The 21330-nt window shown below is 41.6% G+C and overlaps 2 protein-coding genes, 1 non-coding gene and 1 pseudogene across 15 annotated transcripts in view; 1 reads left to right on the forward strand and 3 right to left on the reverse strand.

Moving 5' to 3' along the window:
* Positions 1 to 894: 894 nt before the first annotated feature.
* Positions 895 to 11531, reverse strand: VPS29 (VPS29 retromer complex component). The gene is made up of 4 exons (XM_002753000.7): positions 11461 to 11531; positions 5488 to 5679; positions 2373 to 2608; positions 895 to 1580 (listed from the first exon to the last, which is right to left on the reverse strand). Exons 1-4 carry the CDS (start codon positions 11461 to 11463, stop codon positions 1463 to 1465), a joined length of 549 nt encoding a protein of 182 aa, XP_002753046.1. The 5' UTR covers positions 11464 to 11531; the 3' UTR covers positions 895 to 1462.
* Positions 5833 to 5902, reverse strand: LOC118144677 (small nucleolar RNA SNORD50). Its single transcript, XR_004729427.1, has one exon. It is a non-coding gene; the product is annotated as a small nucleolar RNA SNORD50 (small nucleolar RNA).
* RAD9B (RAD9 checkpoint clamp component B) overlaps positions 10875 to 21330 on the forward strand; it is a 43906-nt gene continuing 33450 nt past the window's right edge. For 4 of the 13 annotated variants that reach the window (XM_078337259.1, XM_054238843.2, XM_035257572.3 and 1 more), the window contains exons 1-4: positions 11618 to 11803; positions 14446 to 14516; positions 15744 to 15899; positions 16407 to 16521. In XM_078337259.1, coding sequence (XP_078193385.1) covers positions 11767 to 11803; positions 14446 to 14516; positions 15744 to 15899; positions 16407 to 16521 — 379 coding nt within the window. In that variant the 5' untranslated portion in view covers positions 11618 to 11766. Of the gene's footprint in view, positions 10970 to 11617; positions 11804 to 11823; positions 11951 to 13601; positions 13761 to 14445; positions 14517 to 15743; positions 15900 to 16406; positions 16522 to 21330 lie in introns of those variants that run through there. The other 9 variants (XM_009004612.6, XM_078337261.1, XM_078337264.1 and 6 more) reach the window with 6 other exon arrangements.
* LOC103795412 (folate receptor alpha pseudogene) lies at positions 13143 to 14289 on the reverse strand (annotated as a pseudogene).

A 21330-nucleotide genomic window follows, 5' to 3' on the forward strand; every position in this document is an offset into this window, starting at 1 on the left:
TTCACAGTAAGTCCTAAAACAATAATATTGAAGTATCTTACAAGGGCGGGGCATAGTGGCTCACGCCTATAATCCCAGAACTTTGGGAGGTCGAGGTGGGTGGATCACAAGGTCAAGAGATTGAGACCATCCTGGCCAACATGGTGAAATCCCACCTCTACTAAAAAGACAAAAATCAGCTGGGCATGGTGGTGCTGCCTACTTAGGAGGCTGAGGCAGAAGAATCGCTTAGACCCGGGAGGCGGAGGTTTCAGTGAGCTGAGATTGCGACACTGCCCTCCAGCCTGGTGATAGAGCGAGAGGCTAAGGAAAGCTTTGAAATATCCAGATACAGAGTAGCATTTGACAGAGACAATGCTCTGACTTGCAAAATAGGTGCTCAATAAATATTTGCTATTTGAATATAACTTCAAAATGTAAATACACATTTGCCCTATTATGAAATTGCCACATAAATACTTGGACTCTCAGTATTAAGTTGGGAGTACTTACACTAACAAGAGGATTCTTTACATGATATATTACTCCAGTGTGCTTCCTTGCTAATAAGCTTCTGGTTTTTTTTTTTGAGACAGAATTTCCCTCTTGTTGCCCAGGCTAGAGTGCAATGGTGTGATCTCTGCTCACTGCGACCTCCACCTCCTGGGTTCAAGGGATTATCCTGCCTCAGCCTCCCGAGTAGCTGGGATTACCGGCACATGCTACCATGGCTAATTTTGTATTTTTAGTAGAGAAAGGGTTTCACCACGTTGGCCAGGCTGGTCTTGAACTCCTGACCTCAGGAGATCTGTGTGTCTCGGCCTCCCAAAGTGGTGGGATTATGGATGTGAGCCTGGCCCCTAAATTTGTATTTTTAAAAATGTTATAAAACCTTAAAAATAGAAGTAGCAACAGTTTGAAGAATCATTGCTCATTTAATGTCGATATGGTATATTATTTAGCAAATAAAATCTGAATTCAACATTATGACATAGTGTAAGAGAAAAGAGCTCTGAAAAGTCATCTCATCTACTTCAATATTTACATCTGTAGTTTCACTTGGTTTCTCATTTTTATGTTTCTTAAAATTAAACATCAGGTTATCAAGAAAGTATAAATGAAAGGTAATTGTTTATTACTGGTGAAGAGAAGTGTATACAAGAAAGTCTAGATTCTTTCTCCACATGCACTACTTTTGGAATAAAGTTCCAAATATCAACTTTGAAGATATTTACAAGGATAAATTTTTCTTAACAAGTGACCAGTTACTGTGTCATGGACATTTTTTCATAGAATCCATACTGTAAACTAAACGTATTCTTATAGTTTACAGGAAGCTTAGAGCAATTATGTATTAACAGAGAAGATGGTATTTTATTTTACTGCAAAATATTATAAAGGTGATACAGTTTCGTGGCTCACAAATGTTTAATTACTTGATTTCAAAGGACAATGAAAAAAAATCATCAAGAGAGGCCTGGCTTTAAGATTTTTTGTATTCGATTCGTTCTACTTTCACATCATCTCCAATTAGCTGATACACATAGGTGACCACTGTAGAAGCCTGGATATCCATCAACACAAATGATGGAATAATGTTTCTAGAAGAAAAAACAAATAATATCAGTGTTTTGTATCACAAAGCAGCAGCCCATAAATTTAAGATGACAATTTGGATTCAAAGAGAAATCTGTTATATGTCACATGAACAGTTATCAAAAGACTACCAAAATGGCTAGATTTATTTAAATAGTCACATGTGGCCAGGAATAGTGGCTCATGCCTGCAATCCCAGCACTTTGGGAGGCCGAGGTGGGAGGATCACCTGAGGTCAGGAGTTCGAGACCAGTCTGGCTAACATGGTGAAACCTTGTCTCTACCAAAATTACAAGAATTAGCTACTTGGGAGACTGAGGCATGAGAATCACCTGAATCTGGAAGACAGAGGTTGCCATGAGCCAAGATCGTACCAATGCACTGCAGCCTAGGTGACAGAGCAAGACTCTGTCTTTATTTTTACCTTTTTTTTTTTTTTTTTTTTTGAGTTTCTCGTTTAGTCACCCCGGCTGGAGTACAGAGCCTCCAACGTGGCTCACTGCAGTCTCAACCTCCTGGGCTCAAGTGATCATCCCACCTCAGTCTTCTGAGTAGCCGGGATCACAGGCAAGCACCACCACACCCAGCTAATTAAAATTTTTTTTTTGTAGAGACAGGGTCTCACCATATTGTCTAGGCTGGTCTCAAACTCCTGGGCTCAAGCAATCTGCTCCAGCCTCTCAAGTGCTGGTATTACAGGCATGAACCACTGTGCCCAGACACATTTCTTTTATGAAATGTCATACATGCAATTACTTTACTAAAGCCCCCAAATTCCCAAATTCTATACTACTCACGTTTCCAAGGCATTATATGCCCCAGTGGCAGAACCTGGATTAATGTAGAATTTATTTTCATGCTCAAATGCTTCAAATTTGTGTGTGTGTCCCGAGATAAGAATGTCCACATCAAACTGCCTCTGCAACAGGGCTAAGCTGGCCATGTCTCCCCAAGGAATAACTTGATGTCCATGGATCAGACCAATTTTGAACTGTCCAACAGTTACAACTTTCTGTTCTGGATAATTCAGATTCTAATGAAAGAGAGAGACATAAGAAAATATGTATTTTAGAGATGCTGGTATTTTTTAAATGTCAGTTTGCTTAAACATTCAATCTCATATGTTTTGATGTAGTACTCCACGACATACACATTTATAATTTTTTTTTTTGAGATGGAGTCTTGCTCTGTCTCCCAGGATGGAGTGCAGTAGCATGATCTCAGCTTACTGCAACCTCCACCTCCCAGGTTCAAGCAATTCTCCTGCGTCAGCCTCCTAAGCAGCTGGGATTACAGGCGCCCACCACCACGCACAGCTAATTTTTTTGTATTTTTAGTAGAGACAGAGTCTCACCATGTTGGCCAGGCTGGTTTTGAACTCCTGACCTCCAGTGATCCACCTGCCTTGACCTCCTAAAGTTCTAGGATTACAGGTGTGAGCCACTGTGCCCAGCCCACATTTATAAATATTTTTCTTCTCAGTCTCTAAAGCTGCAACTATATTTAAAACATAACTTACTTAATATAAACTGGAATTTATCATGCAATCCCTTTACTGTGTTTATTTCTAAAGAATATGGGTTCTTTTGTGCATGCTGTAAAGAATAATATTCCCTGAAAACTTGTGATTTTCCTTTACCTAAGGCATGTAAGTTGTGTTCAAATTATAGCTTAATATAGCCTTAATAGTTTAATAGTTTTATAGATGGCTTAAAATAATGAGAGCTAATACTGATAAAGTACATAGTACTTAGTATGAGGCAGGCACTACTGTAGAGGTTTTACAAATACCAACTTAGTACAAACAATCCTAGAAGGTTCTATTATGATTCCCACTTTATGGATGACAAAACAGGCACAAAGAGGTTGGTTGTCCTTTCCTTTTATCTCCCCCATCTTTCACCTCCATGTCACCTTTAATTTATCCAAAAACAGTATGCTCCTTCAGTTTGGTTTAAAGAACCCCATTAAAGAACACCAACCAAGTTTAATTTATGCAAAGCTTCTATATATTCCCAGAAAAACAAAATAAAATTTTCAAAGTAGAATCAGGATTATGTGACATCATACAATGTTGGCACTGGCAGGTGTCTTAAAAATCATCCATTCCAGGCCAGGTGCAGTGGCTCACGTCTGTAATCCCAGCACTTTGGGAGGCCGAGGCAGGTGGATCACGAGGTCAAAAGATCAAGACCATGCTGGCCAACATGGTAAAACCCCAACTCTACTAAAAATAGAAAAATTAGCTGGGCATGGTGGTGTGCACCTGTAGTCCCAGCTGCTCAGGAGTCTGAAGCAGGAGAATCACTTGAACCCAGGAGGCAGAGGTTGCAGTGAGCAGAGATCGCGCCACTGCACTCCAACCTGGCTACAGAGCAAGACTCCACCTCAAAATAAATAAATCATCCATTTCAGCCATATTTACTAAGGATCAGAAAGCCAAAAATTCTATTATTAATTAATGGGAACTCCAGAGCTCCTTTTTTTCTAAGATGGGGTTTCACCATGTTGGTCAGGCTGGTCTTGAAGTCCCGACCTCAGGTGATCCGCCCGCCTTGGCCTCTAAAGTGCTTGGATTATAGGCATGAGCCACCACGCCCAGCCTCCTTTTTTTCTTTAAAGTCAGGTTTATTGAGGCATAATTTACACACAGTAAAATCATACTTTTTCTTTTTCTTTTTTTTTTTTGAGACGAAATTTTGCTCTTGTTGCCCAGGCAGGAGTGCAATGGTGCAATCTCGGCTCACTGCAACCTCCACCTCCCAGGTTCAAACAACCTCCCAAGTAGCTGGGATAACAGGCATGCACCACCATGCCTGGCTAATTTTGCATTTTTAGTAGAGATGGGGTTTCTTTCTCTATGTTGGTCAGGCTGGTCTTGAACTCCCAACCTCAGGTGATCTGCCTGCCTCGGCCTCCCAAAGTGCTGGGATCACAAGTGTGAGCCACCACGCCTGGCAAATCATACTTTTTCATGTATTGTATGATGGGTTTTGACAAATGCACATGGCTGTATAAGCAGTGCCACACAGAAGATACAGAGCAGCTCTATCACTCCTTCAAAACTCCTTCATCCCCTATAAAGTTAACCCTTGAGAAACATAGCCACAGGAGGGTTGCCAGCAGAAAAGTAGTGTGATCTTACTTCACTTAAAAAGGATCACTCTGGTTGCTAGCTGGAGAATAAACTGTAAGGAGCAAGGGTAGAATTAGAAAGTTGAAATATAAGAAAATGATACGGTGGCTTGGAATAAAGTAGTAGAGGTAATGGCAGAGAAAAGTTCCTAACAAAAACTTTATATAAACTTGGCTGGGCACAGTGGTTCATGTCTGTAATCCCAGCACTTTGGGAGGCTGAGGCGGGAAGATCACCTGAGGTCAAGAGTTTGAGACCAGCCTTGCCAACATGGCAAAACCCCATCTCTACTAAAACGACAAAAAATTAGCTGGGCGTGGTGGCATGCACCTATAAGTCTCAGCTACTCAGGAGGTTAGGCAGGAGAATCACTTGAACCTGAGGCAGAGGTTGCAGTGAGCCGAGATTGTGCCACTGCACTCCAGCCTGGGCGACAGAGCAAGACTCCATCTCAAAAAAAACGAAAGAAAAAAACTTTATAAACTAAATGACAGCCAAAAACAGCAACAAAGCCACTTTTATGCAGTCTCTATTTAGTAAGAATAAGTATTTAATATGTTCACTAGGTAGTCTAAATCAGTGATTTCCAAATAGTAAGGGAGGGGCATGAATAGTAATTTTACATTTGGAGAAGAAAAATGAAAAAAAAAAAAAAAAAAAAAAAAAAAAAAGACCTTACCAGTTGAGAAATCTTGGTCTAATGATAAAGCTTATGTAAGTAAGAATCAAGAATGGGAGATATTTGAGGAAAGAAAGGGAAATATATTATACATCACCTCATCGAAGTCTCCTCTCACAATATGAACATCACCAGCCAGAGTCTTGAGATAGTCATAACTCTCTTTGGTGCAAAGATTTCCTGTGCAGAGAATGTGCTGAATTTTTCCTGGCACCAGGAGTTTTTTGAATTTAGCCGGCAAACTGTTGCACCGGTGTGGGATGTGCAGATCTCCTAATACCAACACCAACTTTAAAGTGTCAAGGTAAGATAAAGCATAATGTTAAACATAATGTAAAAACAAAATAGTCTCCAACTGTAAGCTCCCTTTTAAGTCTTATAAGAGATCCCAAATCCCACAAAACAAATTATTCATAAAGTTCCTATCATGACTATTTATTTAATCTCAGAAGCTGAATCTGTACATATTTTTCTTCAAGTTATCAGCTTTCAGATAGGTTTCATCATTGATTGTATCATGACAATTTAAACAGACATACATATGGTAATGTACTTTGTTCTAAATCAATCTTATTTTGTTATAAACAGTTGTGTATATATAATACAGGTAATCATTCTATTTACCAAGAATGAAATCAAACATTCTAAAGTGATTTAGAGACCTATGAATACACTGAATTTTAAAAATTATAAAATGAAAAGTATACTACTGGGCCCTATGGAATGTGGCATTTTAAAAGACTGATATGGTAATTCTTATTTCTGCAGTTGTAATATGAAAATGATTAATCCCAGAAAAATTATTGAAGGGAATTGTTAATAGAGAAAAAAATTATTTCTGTAATTTATGTGTACTAGATTGACAACTATTTGGAAGTATAATAGCGAAAATTTGGCATGTTTGTTACTTCAAACTATTAGGTATACATTGCAGAGATATACAAACAGCCTGTGTTTCAGTTTCATTAGGTAAAGGTGTGCTTTTGAATTATAATCTTTGATTATCTTTACTTTCCTTCATTATTAGAAGTCGTCACTGTCATATTTTTATGGTCTGGATTAAATTGCTCATGTACCCTTGGTATAGTTACCCACTAACTTAAATAACTTTTCATAATCTTTCATGTACATGAGAGCATTAAAACAATAAAGAGATCAGCTAAATAAGTGATAAATTTAGCATAAGGTGATTTAGAGTTGCAAATTAGTCTCAGATGACAAAAGGAAATTTTGCTATGAAATATAAAAGAATATAAACCCCAACCCTGTAAAATTTTATTTTAAAAATTTCAAGATTTGAGAAACAGCAGTAATTTAGCCATTTAACAGAGTACTAGTAGAAATATCATTTAAAAATAGTATCTGTCTGACCGAGCGCAGTGGCTCACACCTGTAATCCCAGCATATTGGGAGGCTGATGTGGGCAGATCACATGCGGTTAGGAGTTCGAGACCAGCCTAGCCAGCATAGTGAAACCCTGTTTTTACTTAAAAAAAAAAAAAAGAAAAGAAAAGAAATTCAAAAGTTAGCCAGGTGTGGTGGCAGGCACCTGTTATCCCAGCTACTCAGGAGTCTGAGGCAGGAGAATCACTTGAACCCAGGAGGTGGAGGTTGCAGTGAGCTGAGATGGTGCTACTGGCACTCCAGCCTGGGCGACAGAATAAGACTGTCTCAAAAATAAAAAAAAAAAATCTGTCCTCCAAAGGACAATGTGATCAATTTCTTTATGTTGATCAGTATAAGCACCTTCATTCTATACAAGATGTTTTCCTTTACAGACATTCCACCCATAAATCTACATGCCCTTCAACTATTTTTAAAAGTTGTCTATTCTTTATTATCAAAGAAATCATTAAATAGTTAATAGGATAAAACAAAATAGTTTTGCCACCACAGACTCTGTAAATGAAAATTAATTTAAAAAAACCCAAAATGTGTGAAATTAAAATTATTACCAAAAGAAGCTTGATTTATCTTGCAACAAAATTAAAATTATTGCAAAGAAAAGGAACTATTATCAGGACACAGAATTATCAGGACATAGCTTGTAATCTCAAAGTAACACAAGGTTATAAAATAAGCAAACTTTAAATTGTTAAGTAAGATTCTTCTTCATAAAGACAAGTTTCGGCAGGTATCTGTTCTATGCCTATATTGTTTCAATGTAGATCTCAGTGGACAAACCCTCTGTAAAACTAAAAACCACTATGAAGTTTCCACCCTCACTGGTAATCAACATAAAAGTACCTGGATATAGAACAATCTTCATTTTAGAGGGGGATTCCTTCTGACATGGATTGAAGTACATAGTTAGTATGGGAAGCTGGGTTTGAGAAAAAGGTAAAATAATAGATTTCTATATTTAAAAAAAGGAGAACAACAACAACAACCCCAAACTCATAAAAGGGTATAGGTCTACAACACGTTGAAAATGGTTGATACTAATAATGAATGAACTGTTCAATCTGAATGTACCAGAAAGAACATTAATAAGAACATTAGTAAGACGTGGTACTTTATAATGATTGATGACCTAATTCTGTAAAGTACTGTGGATTTCCCCCAAGTATATTCAAGACTATCAGCAGTCTAAAGATACAATTGTAGGAATGATCACACAGAAATGATTTCAAATTAGTAGGGATCCTTACTAGGACAGAATCCTCTGGTTTCCTGCTGATGACAAAGTTATGGGGAAGTAGTGTCACAAAACATGTATCATACTTTGAAGCATGTCCCTGCCCAAATTCCACACTTTGACAAATGGGGATAGACATAGATTAGAAAGTCCTTTAAGAAAGCAAAAGATCCTGGCTAGGGACGGTGGCTCACACCTATAAACCCAGCACTTTGGGAGGCCAAGGCAGGAGGATCACAAGGCTATGAGTTTGGAATCAGCCTGACCAACATGGTGAAACCCCGTAATTAGCCTGGCGTGGTGGCACAACCCTGTAATCCCAGCTACTCAGGAGGCTGAGGAGGTAGAATTGCTTGAACCCGGGAGGCAGAGGTTGCAGTGAGCCGAGATCGCACCACTGCACTGCAGTATGGGCTACAGATTGCCGTGGGCTAAGACTCTGTCTCAAAAAAAAAAAAAAAAAAAAAAAAAGCTGGGTGCGGTAGCTCATGCCTGTAATCCCAGCACTTTGGGAGGCCGAGGTGGGCACATCATGAGGTCAGGAGATTGAGACCATGCTGGCCAAAATGGTGAAACCCCATCTCTACTAAAATATAAAAAATTAGCCAGGCATGGTGGTGTGCGCCTGTACTCCCAGCTATTCAGGAAGCTGAGGCAGGGAAATCGCTTGAACCCGGGAGGTGAAGGTTGCAGCGAGCCCAGATCGTACCATTGCATTCCAGCCTGGGCAACAGAGCAACACTCCGTTTCAAAAAAAAAAAAAAAAAAAAAAAGATCCTGGAAATGGCAGTCTTATTAAATTCAAATAAAGAACCAACCCAATCAAAGCATGGAAATTCAGTTACTTCCTTTCAACAGACTTTAAAAGGGTGAGAAATCCAGTCAGTAATCAGCCACCCAACCACCATTGTTAGTAGGAGCTAAGTGAAGAAACTTACTCTGTGCCCAGCCTTAGTGGAATGAAGAAGTTGATTGCAGACAGGGGGGGATGAAAAAAAAAGGGTGAAACACGACCAATGTTAAAAGAAAGCAACGAAAAGAAACAAACAAAAAAGAACAAAAAACCCATTCCGAATGAGCAAACAATTGTTAATGATTTCTGAGTGTTATGAAAGAAAATGTTAAAAATCAGCTGTGCTCAAAACAATACCAAAAGAAACATTTGCTGTATTTTTAAATGTGACGCACACTTTTTAATAAATTTGCCTTGTCAATTTCTTCCACTTTTCCTAATCTTGTTCTGTATATTGACTTCCATCTCTTTTGTTTTCCATTCTGTTTAGATTTTTATAAGGTTTTATAAAATAATGAATTTAGATTTCTACAGACACTTCGGAAAATGTCAGTAATAGCTTAAAGGCTAACATTTTCTGGATTCTTAGGGTCTAATTATTCCTCAAGTATACGGATTTTAATTATCTTACATTCAAAATTCTAGTAGCTGGAAAATTACACTGCAGCTGGGTGATTTTTTGTAGCTGATGCAACATAGCACCACGAATACATTATCAAGTGATGAGCAAATCAACTAAAAGTGAAGACAAAATAATAAAAACAAACACATTTATTCAGTTAAAACTGGACCTTTCCACACCTGAATTTGCTGCCCACACTCTGGACACTGTATTGAGTGTTGAACATCTGTATCCTTTGCCAAGTAAAATGCTTTCAATCATAAAAGAATTGGCGAATGCTAAATTTTTTCCCAGTTCTATTTCATATGAAAAATGATGGTCCAGTACAACTACCCTAAATAAGAGGGTTCACCTCTCAAAACAACTTGAGAAACATTAATATTTTGAAATCATGGCAAATAATTATGTCTTCTCCCATGGATAGGTGTCTCAAAATTACTGTAAACTGAATTACTTTAAATTGGAGTCTGTTTAGAAGCAAAAGTTAAAAGTGAGATTAAAGATTTTAAAGAAGCATGCACCATAATCTTTGGCTGCCACATCTGTAAGTCTCCTCTTGAAAAGGCTGTGTGTTATGCAATAGTAATAATCTTAAAAATGCATGGCTTCTTTGGTTTCCTTGTAAAAAGAAAAAAGAATGCAATAAATGCTTATCAGAGATAAACGTCTCTCTACAGCCAACCTCCATCAACACAAATATCAAGATAATCACAGATCCATTTCAAATAACTGAAATGGAAATTGCCTTTTAGAGTCAAAGGCACCTTTGAAAATATGATTACATTTATTTTATACAACAAGTGAAATGGAAATTGCCTTTTTAGTCAAAGGCACCTTTGAAAATACGATTACAGGCCGGGCACGGTGGCTCACACCTGTAATCCCAGCACTTCAGGAGGCGGAGGTGGATGGATCACCTGAAGTCAGGAGTTCGAGACCAGCCTGACCAACATGGTGAAACCCCGTCTCTACTAAAAATACAAAAATTTAGCCAGGTGTGGTGGCGGGTGCTTGTAATCTCAGGTACTCGGGAGGCTGAAGCAGGAGCTGGAGCTTGAACACGGGATGCGGAGGTTGCAGTGAGCCAAGATCGCGCCACTGCACTCCAGCCTGGACGACAAAGCGAGACTCCATTTAAAAAAAAAAAAAAGATTACAAATATGAGTCCTTTCTAGTGGAGGCCCCAACTTTTTAGGTAGGAAGGTCTGAGGGGTAGCAACCTACTGTGGGTGAAAGGGTGATTGCTTGAAGGTGGCTAGGGGAGACTAGGAAAGTCAACACCGGAACTCCCTCCAAAAAAATGTGTATATTCATAAAAATTTCCCAACAATTTCAAGTTCACAGATCATGAAGGAATCCTACCCTAAAGGGGTGTAGCAACCCGTGGAAAGAAGTAGTTCCAGCAATTGCAAGCGCCAAATCCCGCCCTCTGAGAGCACACCTGCTCCTTTCAATGGCAGCTGCATGTTATTTCAGGGGCGAAGAGGGTCGTTTATTCCCTTTCCCTACATGGCAAACTTAAACGGGTAAGGAATTCTGCTCGCTACTTCCCGTTCTGCATCCGAGAGGCCAGGTTCCGCCACATGGCGGGTGGTAACCACTACACCCCAACCAGCGGGAGGTACTTTTTGCGGGAAACGAGTAGGAAACCTCTGGAAACCGAGGAGGACGTTGCCCCTATCCCCGGAATGCTCGAGGTACGGGGCCAAGGGCCTTCCCTGGCTCCGGCGTGCGGGTCTCGTGACATGTCGGGCAGCTTAGAGGGATCTTTTTAGCCCTTGGATGGCCTCTGGCCCCTTGAGGCCGGCATATGAGACCAAGGCCGGCCGCACCCAGAGGTGACCGCTCCCTTTCTTCCCTAGCCCACTTCCTGGGCCTTCCCCAGGCCAGCGCCTCGGCCCTGCCGCCGAGGCCTCCGGGATCTCCCAATCCCTCGCCCTGAGACTACCCGCAGCTCCCAACAACGCAGCACTCCAGCCGAGAGCCAAGCCTCGGTCGCCGCAGCTGCAGCCCTCACCATCCTGTCACCAGGCTCCGTTCAGTCACCACAACCGCCGCCGCCCTCTTCCTCAGACTCTTCGGCGACCCGCCCACTTCGCCCGCAACCAATGAGAGCAGAGGTCGACAGAAACTGCCGTACGGGGGCTCGTAAGGGCTCTTCCCCGCCGTAAAGCGAACCTGCGCTTTGGGAACTCGTGGAGGCGGGTGGTACGGTGGAGAGACCAGATCGCGAAGCTTTGAAAAGCGCGGGCCACATCCGGGCACCTGGGTCGTCGAGCTGAGGCGCGCTTTCCGAGCCTGGTTTTTAGGTCGGTTGGCAGCCATGCTGAAGTGCGTGATGACCGGCAGTCAAGCGAAAGGTTGGGTCGGCGTTTGTTGTCTTCCCATGTAGCAGAGAGAAAAGCAGACGTTAATAGGTCGTCCCCACCATCGTCTTATTTTTCCTCTTTGCCTTTATGCACAAGGACTGAGGACACATGCCCTGGCCACAGCCCCACTCACTCAAGGTCCTGTTAGCTTCCAAGGGGAGGATGAGGGCCCATCTCCCGTTACTTAAACGTATATGTAATATGGGTGGTGTCCAGAAAATACTGTTGGACCATTGGGCCACAAACTCAGGTTCCTGAGGACTGCACGGGGAGGAGCTGGGAGAAAAAGATAGTGCTTGGACAGTAAAGTATTTTTGTGCCGAGAGAAAAGCATTACCTGTTTTTTTTTTTTTTTTTTTTTTTTTTTCCAAATTCTACCATTTTTGGAAAAGTCACTAAATCTTTTTGGCTTAGTTTCCAAAATGGAAATGGGGGTAATGATCGCACCTTCGTCACAGTTTGTTTGGAGGTAATGAAATGGAAATGTAAAGAGCCCTGCAATAGATGGAATGAACAAGAACTATTAGTATTGTAAACGGCGCGTTCAAAGTGGAAGTTTGGCTGGGTGTAGTGGCTCACGCCTGGAATCCCAGCACTTGGGGAGGCCAAGGCGGGTGAATCACCTGAGGTCAGTTGAGACCAGCCTGGCCAACATGACGAACCCCCGTCTCTACTAAAAATACAAAAGTTAGCCGGGCACGGTGGTGGGCGCCTGTAATTCCAGCTGCTAAGGAGACTGAGGCGAGAGGATCCGCTTGAGCCCGGGAGGTCGAGGTTGCAGTGAGCTGAGCTCGCGCCACTGCACTCCATCCAGCCTGGATGTCAGAGTGAGACTCTGTCTCAAATTTAAAAAACAAACAAACAAACAAAAAAACCTCACAGCTAAAATCTCAGCACTTTGCGAGGCCAAGGCGGGTGGATCATGAGGTCAAATGATCGAAACCATCCTGGCCAACATGGCGAAATTCCGTCTCTACTAAAAATACAAAAAATTAGCTGGGCATGATGGCGCATGCCTGTAATCCCAGCTACTCAGGAGGCTGAGGCAGGAGAATTGCCTGAACCCAGGAGGCGGAGGTTGCGGTGAGCCCAGATCGCGCCATTGCACTCCAGCCTGGGTAACAAGAGCGAAACTCCGTCTCAAAAAAAAAAAAAAAAATTAGCCGGGCGTGGCGGTGCATGCTTGTCCCAGCTACTCGGTAGGCTGAGGCGGAAGAATCGCTTGAAACAGGAGGCGAAGGTTGCAGTTAGCCGAGATTGCGTGTGTGTGTGTGTGTGTGTGTGTGTGTATGTGTGTGTAGTGTCTGGTTTATTCAAAGTAGCTGTCAGAGGCCCAACCATGGAGCAGAAACCAAATAGTTGGGAGCTATGGGGCTGAACAGGACAGGGATGTCCAGGTATCAGAAGGTAAACGGAGGGGTCAGCTGAGCAGCCAGAGCAGGCCCAGGCTGAGCAGGACAGGACAGGCCGCCCAGGGCCCAGCCCCACTCATGGCCGCAGCATAGAACCTTGCCACCTCCTCGTTGGTGTTGCCCTGGTCTGGGTGGAATCACATCTGGATGCAGCGGCCGCTCCCTTGGCTGTAGTTGCTGATCTTGAAGGAGGGACTCAAGATTTCATTGCACAGAGCAGTGGGTGTGGGGAAGTAGAAATGGAAAGGTAGGCAGGCAGCTCCCACCGGGCACTTGTTAGACCCTGAGGTCCAATTCCAGCCCTTGTGCCAGTTGCTCTTGCAGGTATAGGAGGTACCACAATGTTTCCACCATTGTTCACAGTCCTCTTTGCACAGGGGCACGTCCAGTACCCGCTCTTTACGCCAGCTCTGATCCACCTGCTGAATCCAGGGCCCCAAGCTGGGGGAGCACTCATAGAGGCAGGTGTCCTGGATGAAATGCCGTTTGCAGGCAGGTGCCATCTCTCCGAAGTGGTTCCAGTTGAAGTTGTGTAGGTAGGAAACATCCTTGTGGGCTTCCTGGCTGGTATTGGTAGAACAGCAGGCATTCCTCCAGGGACAACACTGGGAGAGGAGGTGGCTCTCGGTCTGGCTCAGGCTTCTCGAGACTGTGCCATTGCACTGCAGCCTGGTGACAGAGTGAGACTCTGTCTCAAAAAAAAAAAAAGAACATAAACAGTGTCCTATGGGATCAGACTAGTGTGTTTCCCAGCCCTAAATGTGTTTTGTGGTGGGGAAGTCTGGCTACCCTAAAACATCCGTAATTTCTCTCATGATTTGTGGTGACTTCGCTGTCTATCGAGCTGTTAAAACCACTTCAAATCATCTTCTCCATATACTCTTTTCATAATTTTGGGGGGGGTCAAATACATTTATCTAAATCAATTTGTAAAATGTATTAGTATGGAAATTGGTTTGCCACAGTAACTCCATGCAACACTGTAAACATATAGAAGGAAGAATTTCAGTTTTATCATTTTTGACACTCTGCAAATTTATTGAGGCCTTACAATGTGTCTGGCATTTTGCCAAGGGTGTTATACTGTATTAAAGTGATGTAGTGAGTCTATAAGATATTGTTCTTTATGAATTTATCTTGAGTCCTCTGAATGCTGAACTAGTTTTGTGATTTGTTGTTAGAAGGAAAGAATATAAGCATCACCTTTCTTTTTCTCCATAGTATTTGGGAAAGCAGTTCAATCTCTATCACGAATTAGTGACCAGCTATGGCTAGATCCATCTAGAAAAGGTGTAAGTAAGAAAGTTAATAGACCCTGTATTGAGGCAAGAGGAGATGTTTAAAGATTCCAGTCCAGATTGAATGTTAACTAGAAAATCTAGAAATTATAATTATCCCCTTCACTGTTTATCTTTATTTTACATATCTGAATACATTTAGAGCATAGTAAAGTGAAAATATGCAGATAAACCTAATTAATTTAAACCAGAAGTCACAAACTGGTAGTCAAGAGACTAGATATGGTCTGCAGGAATGTTTTATTGGGCTGCACTGTGTTGTTTTTTTCAATTTGAAGTAATTTCTAGCATTTAAAATTGAGAGAGTCCAATTTTTCCTGCTTCTCTTGAAAATTCAGAAGACCTGACAGTTTTGGGCCTGCATTCATTCCCAAGTGGAAGTAGCTGGCTGAAACAGTAATGGTTTCCCCACTTATATATGGTATGAGACCACCAATATACTGTAACTCCCTTATATATTGCCTTCTGCCATTTTGCACATTAGAGTTAAGGCCCATGGCTGGACATGGTAGTTCACAAATGTAATCTCTGCACTTTGGGAGGCTGAGACGGGAGGATCACTTGAGCCCAGGAGTTTGAGATCAGCCTGAGCAGCAAAACAAGACCCTGCCTGTCTCTACAAAAAAATAAAAAAAAATTAGTCAGGTGAGGTGTTGTGTGCCTGTAATCCTAGCTACTTGGGAGGCTGAGGAGGGAAGATCCGTTGAGGTAAGGTGTTTGGAGGCTGCAGTGAGCTGTGATGGTACCACTGTACTCCAGCCTGGCTAACAGTCTGTTTAAAAAAAAAAAGTAAAAAGGAGATTAAAAGAACGTTAAGGCTCCTGTAGGCATTTGCTATTTTATATTTTCAACATGCAAACTTTCAGATTTAACAAATGTATGTATTCAATATAATAGATATGTACACATATGTATATACATATGCAAATTCAATTCAGACTGTATAGGGCAGTCCATAATTAACATCCTTTGTTCCTATTTGAACACATTTAACTGTTAAACATAATGAAGTTTCCTGAATCAAGCTATTATTTAAAGAAAGTTTATTTTCCCCTAATTTTTTTTTAAATAAAAAAATAGAGGTAGGGTCTTGTTATGTCGCCTAGGCTGGTCTCAGACTCCTGGCTTCAAGTCATCCTCCTGCCTTGGATTTCCAAAGTGCTCAGGTTGATGGGATCCACTGTGCCCAACTTCTAAATAGTTTTTATCTTATTTTTCTAGCTTGCTCTAAGATCTGTGAACTCTTCTCGGTCAGCATATGGATGTGTTCTGTTCTCCCCTGTGTTTTTTCAACATTACCAATGGTCAACTTTAGTGAAAATGAATGAAAATGAACATGACACAACATTGAATTTAAAATGCAAATTGGGAATGAAGGTAAATATGAGTAGCTCTGGTTTTCTCTTATTCTGTAGAAATATTCATTATATAGAACATAACCTGTATTCTATACCTAATAGCTTAAATGGCATTCAGGACAAGTCTGTTCATTTATTATTTTTATTTATTTATTTAGAGACAGAGTCTGGCTTTGTTACCCAGGCTAGAGTGCAGTAGTGTAATCTTGGCATTGCAACCTCCACCTCCTAGTTTCAAGTGATCTTGTGCCTCAGCCTCCCACGTAGCTGGGATTACAGGCATTCACCACCATGCCCAGTTAATTTTTGTATTTTTAGTAGAGATGGGGTTTCACCATGTTCGCCAAGCTGGTCTTGAACTCCTGACCTCAGGTGATATGCCCACTTCGTCATTCCAAGTGCTGGGATTACAGCCATGAGCCACCATGCCTGGCCAAGTCTGTTCATTTATGAATGCATATAGTTTTGTTTTTAAAATGAATTGACCATGTTAAGTATGTGCTTAATATGTATATTTGTGTTACAGTCAATTTTGCCCATCTTTAGATGTCTGAATTCCCTTGAAAGAAATATAGAGAAGTGCAAAATATTCACCAGATCTGATAAATGCAAAGTAGTTATTCAATTCTTCTACAGACATGGTAGGTGTAATTGAAGGTGGTTAAAAATATTGTGGTGTTTTTTTCCCAATAGTTTTCATGTTTAGAACATTCAGATTTCATGTCAAGACTTCTCATTACATTATTGCTTAGAGTGTGGATAGTTAAGCAGGAGGGCAGTTTGAAGTATTATTTATTTATTGTGAGACAGTTTGCCCAGGCTGGAGTGCAATGGTGTGATCTCAGCTCACTGCAACCTCCACCTCAAGAGTTCAAGCAATTCTCCTGCCTCAGCCTGCCTAGTAGCTGGGGTTATAGGCACCTGCCATCATGCCCAGCTAATTTTTGTAGTTTTAGTAGAGAGAGGGTTTTACCATATTGGTCAGGCTGGTCTCGAACTCCTGACCTCAGGTGATCTGCCTGCCTCAGCCTCCCAAAGTGCTGGGATTACACGCATGAGCTACCACACCCAGCCTGAAGTGTTACCTTACCTGTCACTGCAGAACTATTTTAAGATGATTGGTATTAATTATTTCCTTTTTTGACTTGTCAGTGGCAAAAGCTTTGCCAGCATACAGCCTAAGTTTTTGAAATATCTATGTGAATTCAAACGATTGACTGTTCTAAAATTTACTAGCTGCTTGCTGATATTTTTAAAGAGTGTTTTATATGTGTTGACTTAACCACAAATGCTCCTTGGTAAGAACAGAAAAGAATAATGCTTGCCTATACTGACAGCAGTCTAGGAGGCAGTTTATATTGTCTGGGGCTGAAAGAAGCATAATGACTGGCCTAAGGTGACTGAGCTAGTAAGATGCAGAGCCTGGATTTGAGTCCATGCCTAAGAGAGTGGGAGCAAAAGTCTACATTCATTCTCTCTGCTACACCAAGCTCTAAAACAGATTTCCTGACTCTTAGCCATGCATGCTAGATATTAAAATGTCATAATCACCAGGCACAGTGGCACATGCCTGTAATCCCAGTACTTTGGGAGGCTGAGGCGGGTGGATCATGAGGTCAGGAGATGGAGATCATCGTGGCCAACATGGTGAAACCCCGTCTCTATTAATAATACAAAAATTAGCTTGGTGTGGTGGCATGTGCCTGTAATCCCAGCTACTTGGGAGGCTGAGGCAGAAGAATCCCTTGAACCAAGGAGTGGGAGGTTGCAGTGAGCTGAGATCGTGCCACTGCACCTCCAGCCTGGCAACAGAGTGAAACTTCGTCTCCAAAAAAAAAAAAAAAAAATGTAATAACGGGACTTTTCTATGCTTAAATATGTATAGCATAGAGATCAAGAGCGGGGACTCTCTTAATCTCTGTTTGAGACCAGCCTGGGAAAAATATGAGACCCTGTCTCCACAAAAAATTAAAAAATTAGCCAGGCATGGTGTTGCATGCCTGTAGTCCCAGTTACTCTGGAGGCTGAGCCAAGAAGATGGAGGCTGCAGTGATGGCACCACTGCACACTCCCACCTGGGAGAAACTGTCTCAAAAAAAAAGGGAGCATGGAACCTGAAGGCCAAAAGGAATAGGATAAAATCTGGTTCTGCTCCTTCCATGGTGAGAGCATGGGCAAATTATTGTACATCTCTGTGCCTCACTTTCCTAATATATGTAAAATGGGGATAAGTTGTATATTTTGAAGTTGAAATTTGAGGAAGCAAAAAAAAAAAATCTTGTGATATTGGTCCAAATTTTTTTTTTTTTTTGTAGTGGGCTGGTTTTATGAAAGGTTATCTTACTGTTGTAATTTATCTTGTATGTATGTATGTATCTTTGTATTTATTTATTTGAGATGGAGTTTCACTCTTATTGCCCAGACTGGAGTATAGTGGTGTGAGCTCAGCTCACCGCAACCTCCGCCTCCTGGGTTCAATCGATTCTTCTGCCTCAGCCTCCTGACTAGCTGGGATTACAGGCACCCGCCACCATGCCCTGCTAATTTTTTGTATTTTTAGTAGAAACAGGGTTTCATCATGTTGGCCAGGCTGGTCTTGAACTCCTGACCTCAGGTGATCTGCCTGCCTTGGCCTCCCAAAGTGCTGGGATTACAGGTGTGAGCCACCACACCTGGCTGGATTTCTTAATTTAATCTTACATTTATTATAGTACATTTTTATTTCAGCATTTATTTTTCTATTTATTATTTATTTATTTTGAGACAGAGTTTTGCTCTTGTTGCCCAGGCTGCAGTGCAATGGTGTGATCTCAGCTCACCCCAATCTCCACTTCCCAGGTTCAAGTGATTCTCCTGCCTCAGCCTCCTGAGTAGCTGGGATTACATGCATGTGCCACCATGCCTGGCTAATTTTATATTTTTAGTAGAGACAGGGTTTCTCCATGTTGGTCAGGCTGATCTTAAACTCCCAACCTCAGGGGATCCACCTGCCTCAGCCTTCCAAATTACAGGTATGAGCCACCGTGCCCAGCCATATATATATATATATTTTAAGATGGAGTATCGCTCTGTCACCAGGCTGGAGTGCAGTGGCATGATCTTGGCTCACTGCAACCTCTGACTCTCTGTCTGGTTCAAGTGGTTATCCTGCCTCAGCCTCCTGAGTAGCAGGGATTACAGGCACGCACCACCACGCCCAGTTAATTTTTGTATTTATAGTAGAGACGGGGTTTCACCATGTTGGCCAGGATGGTCCAGCTCCACCTGTATTTCTTAATTTAATCTTACATTTATTATATTTTTATTTCAGCATATATTTATATTCTTTGAATTGTTTCCTATAAAATACCAATAATTTAACATTATTTTTTCCTTCTTTGAACTTCTGTTCATTTAACAGCAAAATGATTCAAAGAGAATGATTGAAAGCATAGCAAGCCTTGACATCACAAAGATGTCAGTGTAAATTCTCTTCCAGTTCTTACTAGCTTTGGGATAGTGCATAAGCTCTCTGAATCTTCATTTCCCTACTGTAAAGTGGGGATGATCTTGTATACCCTCAAGTTATAGGGTGATTGTGAGGATGAAGTGAGATCACATGTAAAGCACATACCACAGTTCCTGCTTCATAGGGAGTACTTGATAGTGACTGCTATTACTATAATTTTCCTCTTCCCTTATCTCCAACTAGATTTTAGACAACCAAGTATTCAGTTTCTAGAAGTAGCTCTCAAATAGCTTGAATAATGTCCAATAAGTATTTGTGATTGGTTAATTTTTTAATAGTTTTTGTAGGGTAGTTATATGATAGGATGCTTTGGCTTACAAGTAACAAATAAAAGCAGATGGTCCAACTCAAACTAGCTTGAGGAATAAAGAGAAGTACTGGTTCATGTAAACAGAAAATTCAAAATTAGGTCACAGGAGGCCAGGCACGGCAGCTCACGTCTGTCATCCCAGCACTTTGGGAGGCTAAGGCGGGCGGATCACGAGGTCAGGACTTTTTATTTTTTGGGGACGGAGTTTCGCTCTTGTTACCCACGCTAGAGTGCAATGGTGCGATCTCAGCTCACCGCAACCTCCGCCTCCTGGGTTCAGGCAATTCTCCTGCCTCAGCCTCCTGAGTAGCTGGGATTACAGGCACGCGCCACCATGCCCAGCTAATTTTTTGTATTTTTAGTAGAGACGGGGTTTCGCCATGTCGACCAGGATGGTCTCGATCTCTTGACCTCGTGATCCACCCGCCTCCACCTCCCAAAGTGCTGGGATTACAGGCTTGAGCCACCGCGCCGGGCCCCAAGCCTGACCATTTTTTTAAATGTGTGTGATCTACCACATAAGGGACTATTTTAGGAGCTGGAACTAGCGGAGAACAAATCAGACAAAAATCTGTCTTCACAGGACTCACATTTTAGAGAGGGGAGATAGCAAGAAAATAAATGAATAAAACTCTAGGCAGCTAGGCGCGGTGGCTCATGCCTATAATCCCAGCACTTTGGGAGGCCAAGGCAGGCAGGGTTGAGAGTTCAAGACCAGCCTGACCAACATGGAGAAACCCCATCTCTACTAAAAATACAAAATTAGCCAGGCATGGTGGCACATGCCTCTAATCCCAGCTACTCAGGAGGCTGAGGCAGGAGAATCGCTTGAACCCGGGAGGCAAAGGTTGCCGTGAGCCGCGATTGTGCCATTACACTCCAGCCTAAGTGACAAAAGCGAAACGCCGCCTCAAAAAAAAAAATAAATAAATAAATACCAGTCCTTGATGGAAGGTACTAAAACAGAGTAATAGCAATATGATCTGTTGATGACAATCACTATTTTACACACAATTTAAGAAACTACCTTAGTCAAAGATGACTTCCCCCAAGATGAATTCAAATTAAAAAAAAAAAAAGAAAGAAACTACCCATATTTTGGAGATTTCTCACAAAACTAAAAATAGACCTACCATATGATCTAGCAATCTCACTACTGTTTATCCAAAGGAAAATAAATCAGTATATTAAAGAAATACCTACACCCCTGTGTTTATTGCAGCACCATTTATAATAGCAAAGTTATGGAATCAACCTAAGTGTCCATCAGTGGACTAATAGATAAAGAAAATGTAGTATATATACACAATGGAATACTATTTGGCCATAAAAATAATGAAATCAGGCCTGGCGTGATGGCTCATGCCTATAATCCCAGCACTTTGGGAGGCCGAGGCGGGTGGATCATCTGAAGTCAGGAGTTTGAGATCAACAGGAGAGATCCTGTCTCTACTAAAAACACAAAATTAGCCGGGCATGGTGGCGCATGCCTATAGTTCTAGCTACTTGGGAGGGTGAGATAGGAGAATTGTTTGAACCCAGGAGGCAGAGGTTGTAGTGAGCTGAGGTCATGCAACTTGCATTCTAGCCTGGGCAACAGAGTGAGACTCCATCTCAAAAAAAAAGAAAGAA

The sequence above is a fragment of the Callithrix jacchus genome, chromosome 9, assembly GCF_049354715.1.
Source record: "Callithrix jacchus isolate 240 chromosome 9, calJac240_pri, whole genome shotgun sequence".
Lineage (NCBI taxonomy): Eukaryota > Metazoa > Chordata > Mammalia > Primates > Cebidae > Callithrix > Callithrix jacchus.

Excerpts from the sequence above, each read along its gene's own strand:
- VPS29 (XM_002753000.7), bottom strand. Across the intron at positions 2,609-5,487 it reads TGAGAGGAGACTTCGATGAG|AATCTGAATTATCCAGAACA; the intron begins GTGATGTATAAT and ends CTCTTTCATTAG. Across the intron at positions 1,581-2,372 it reads GCATATAATGCCTTGGAAAC|AAACATTATTCCATCATTTG; the intron begins GTGAGTAGTATA and ends TTTTTCTTCTAG.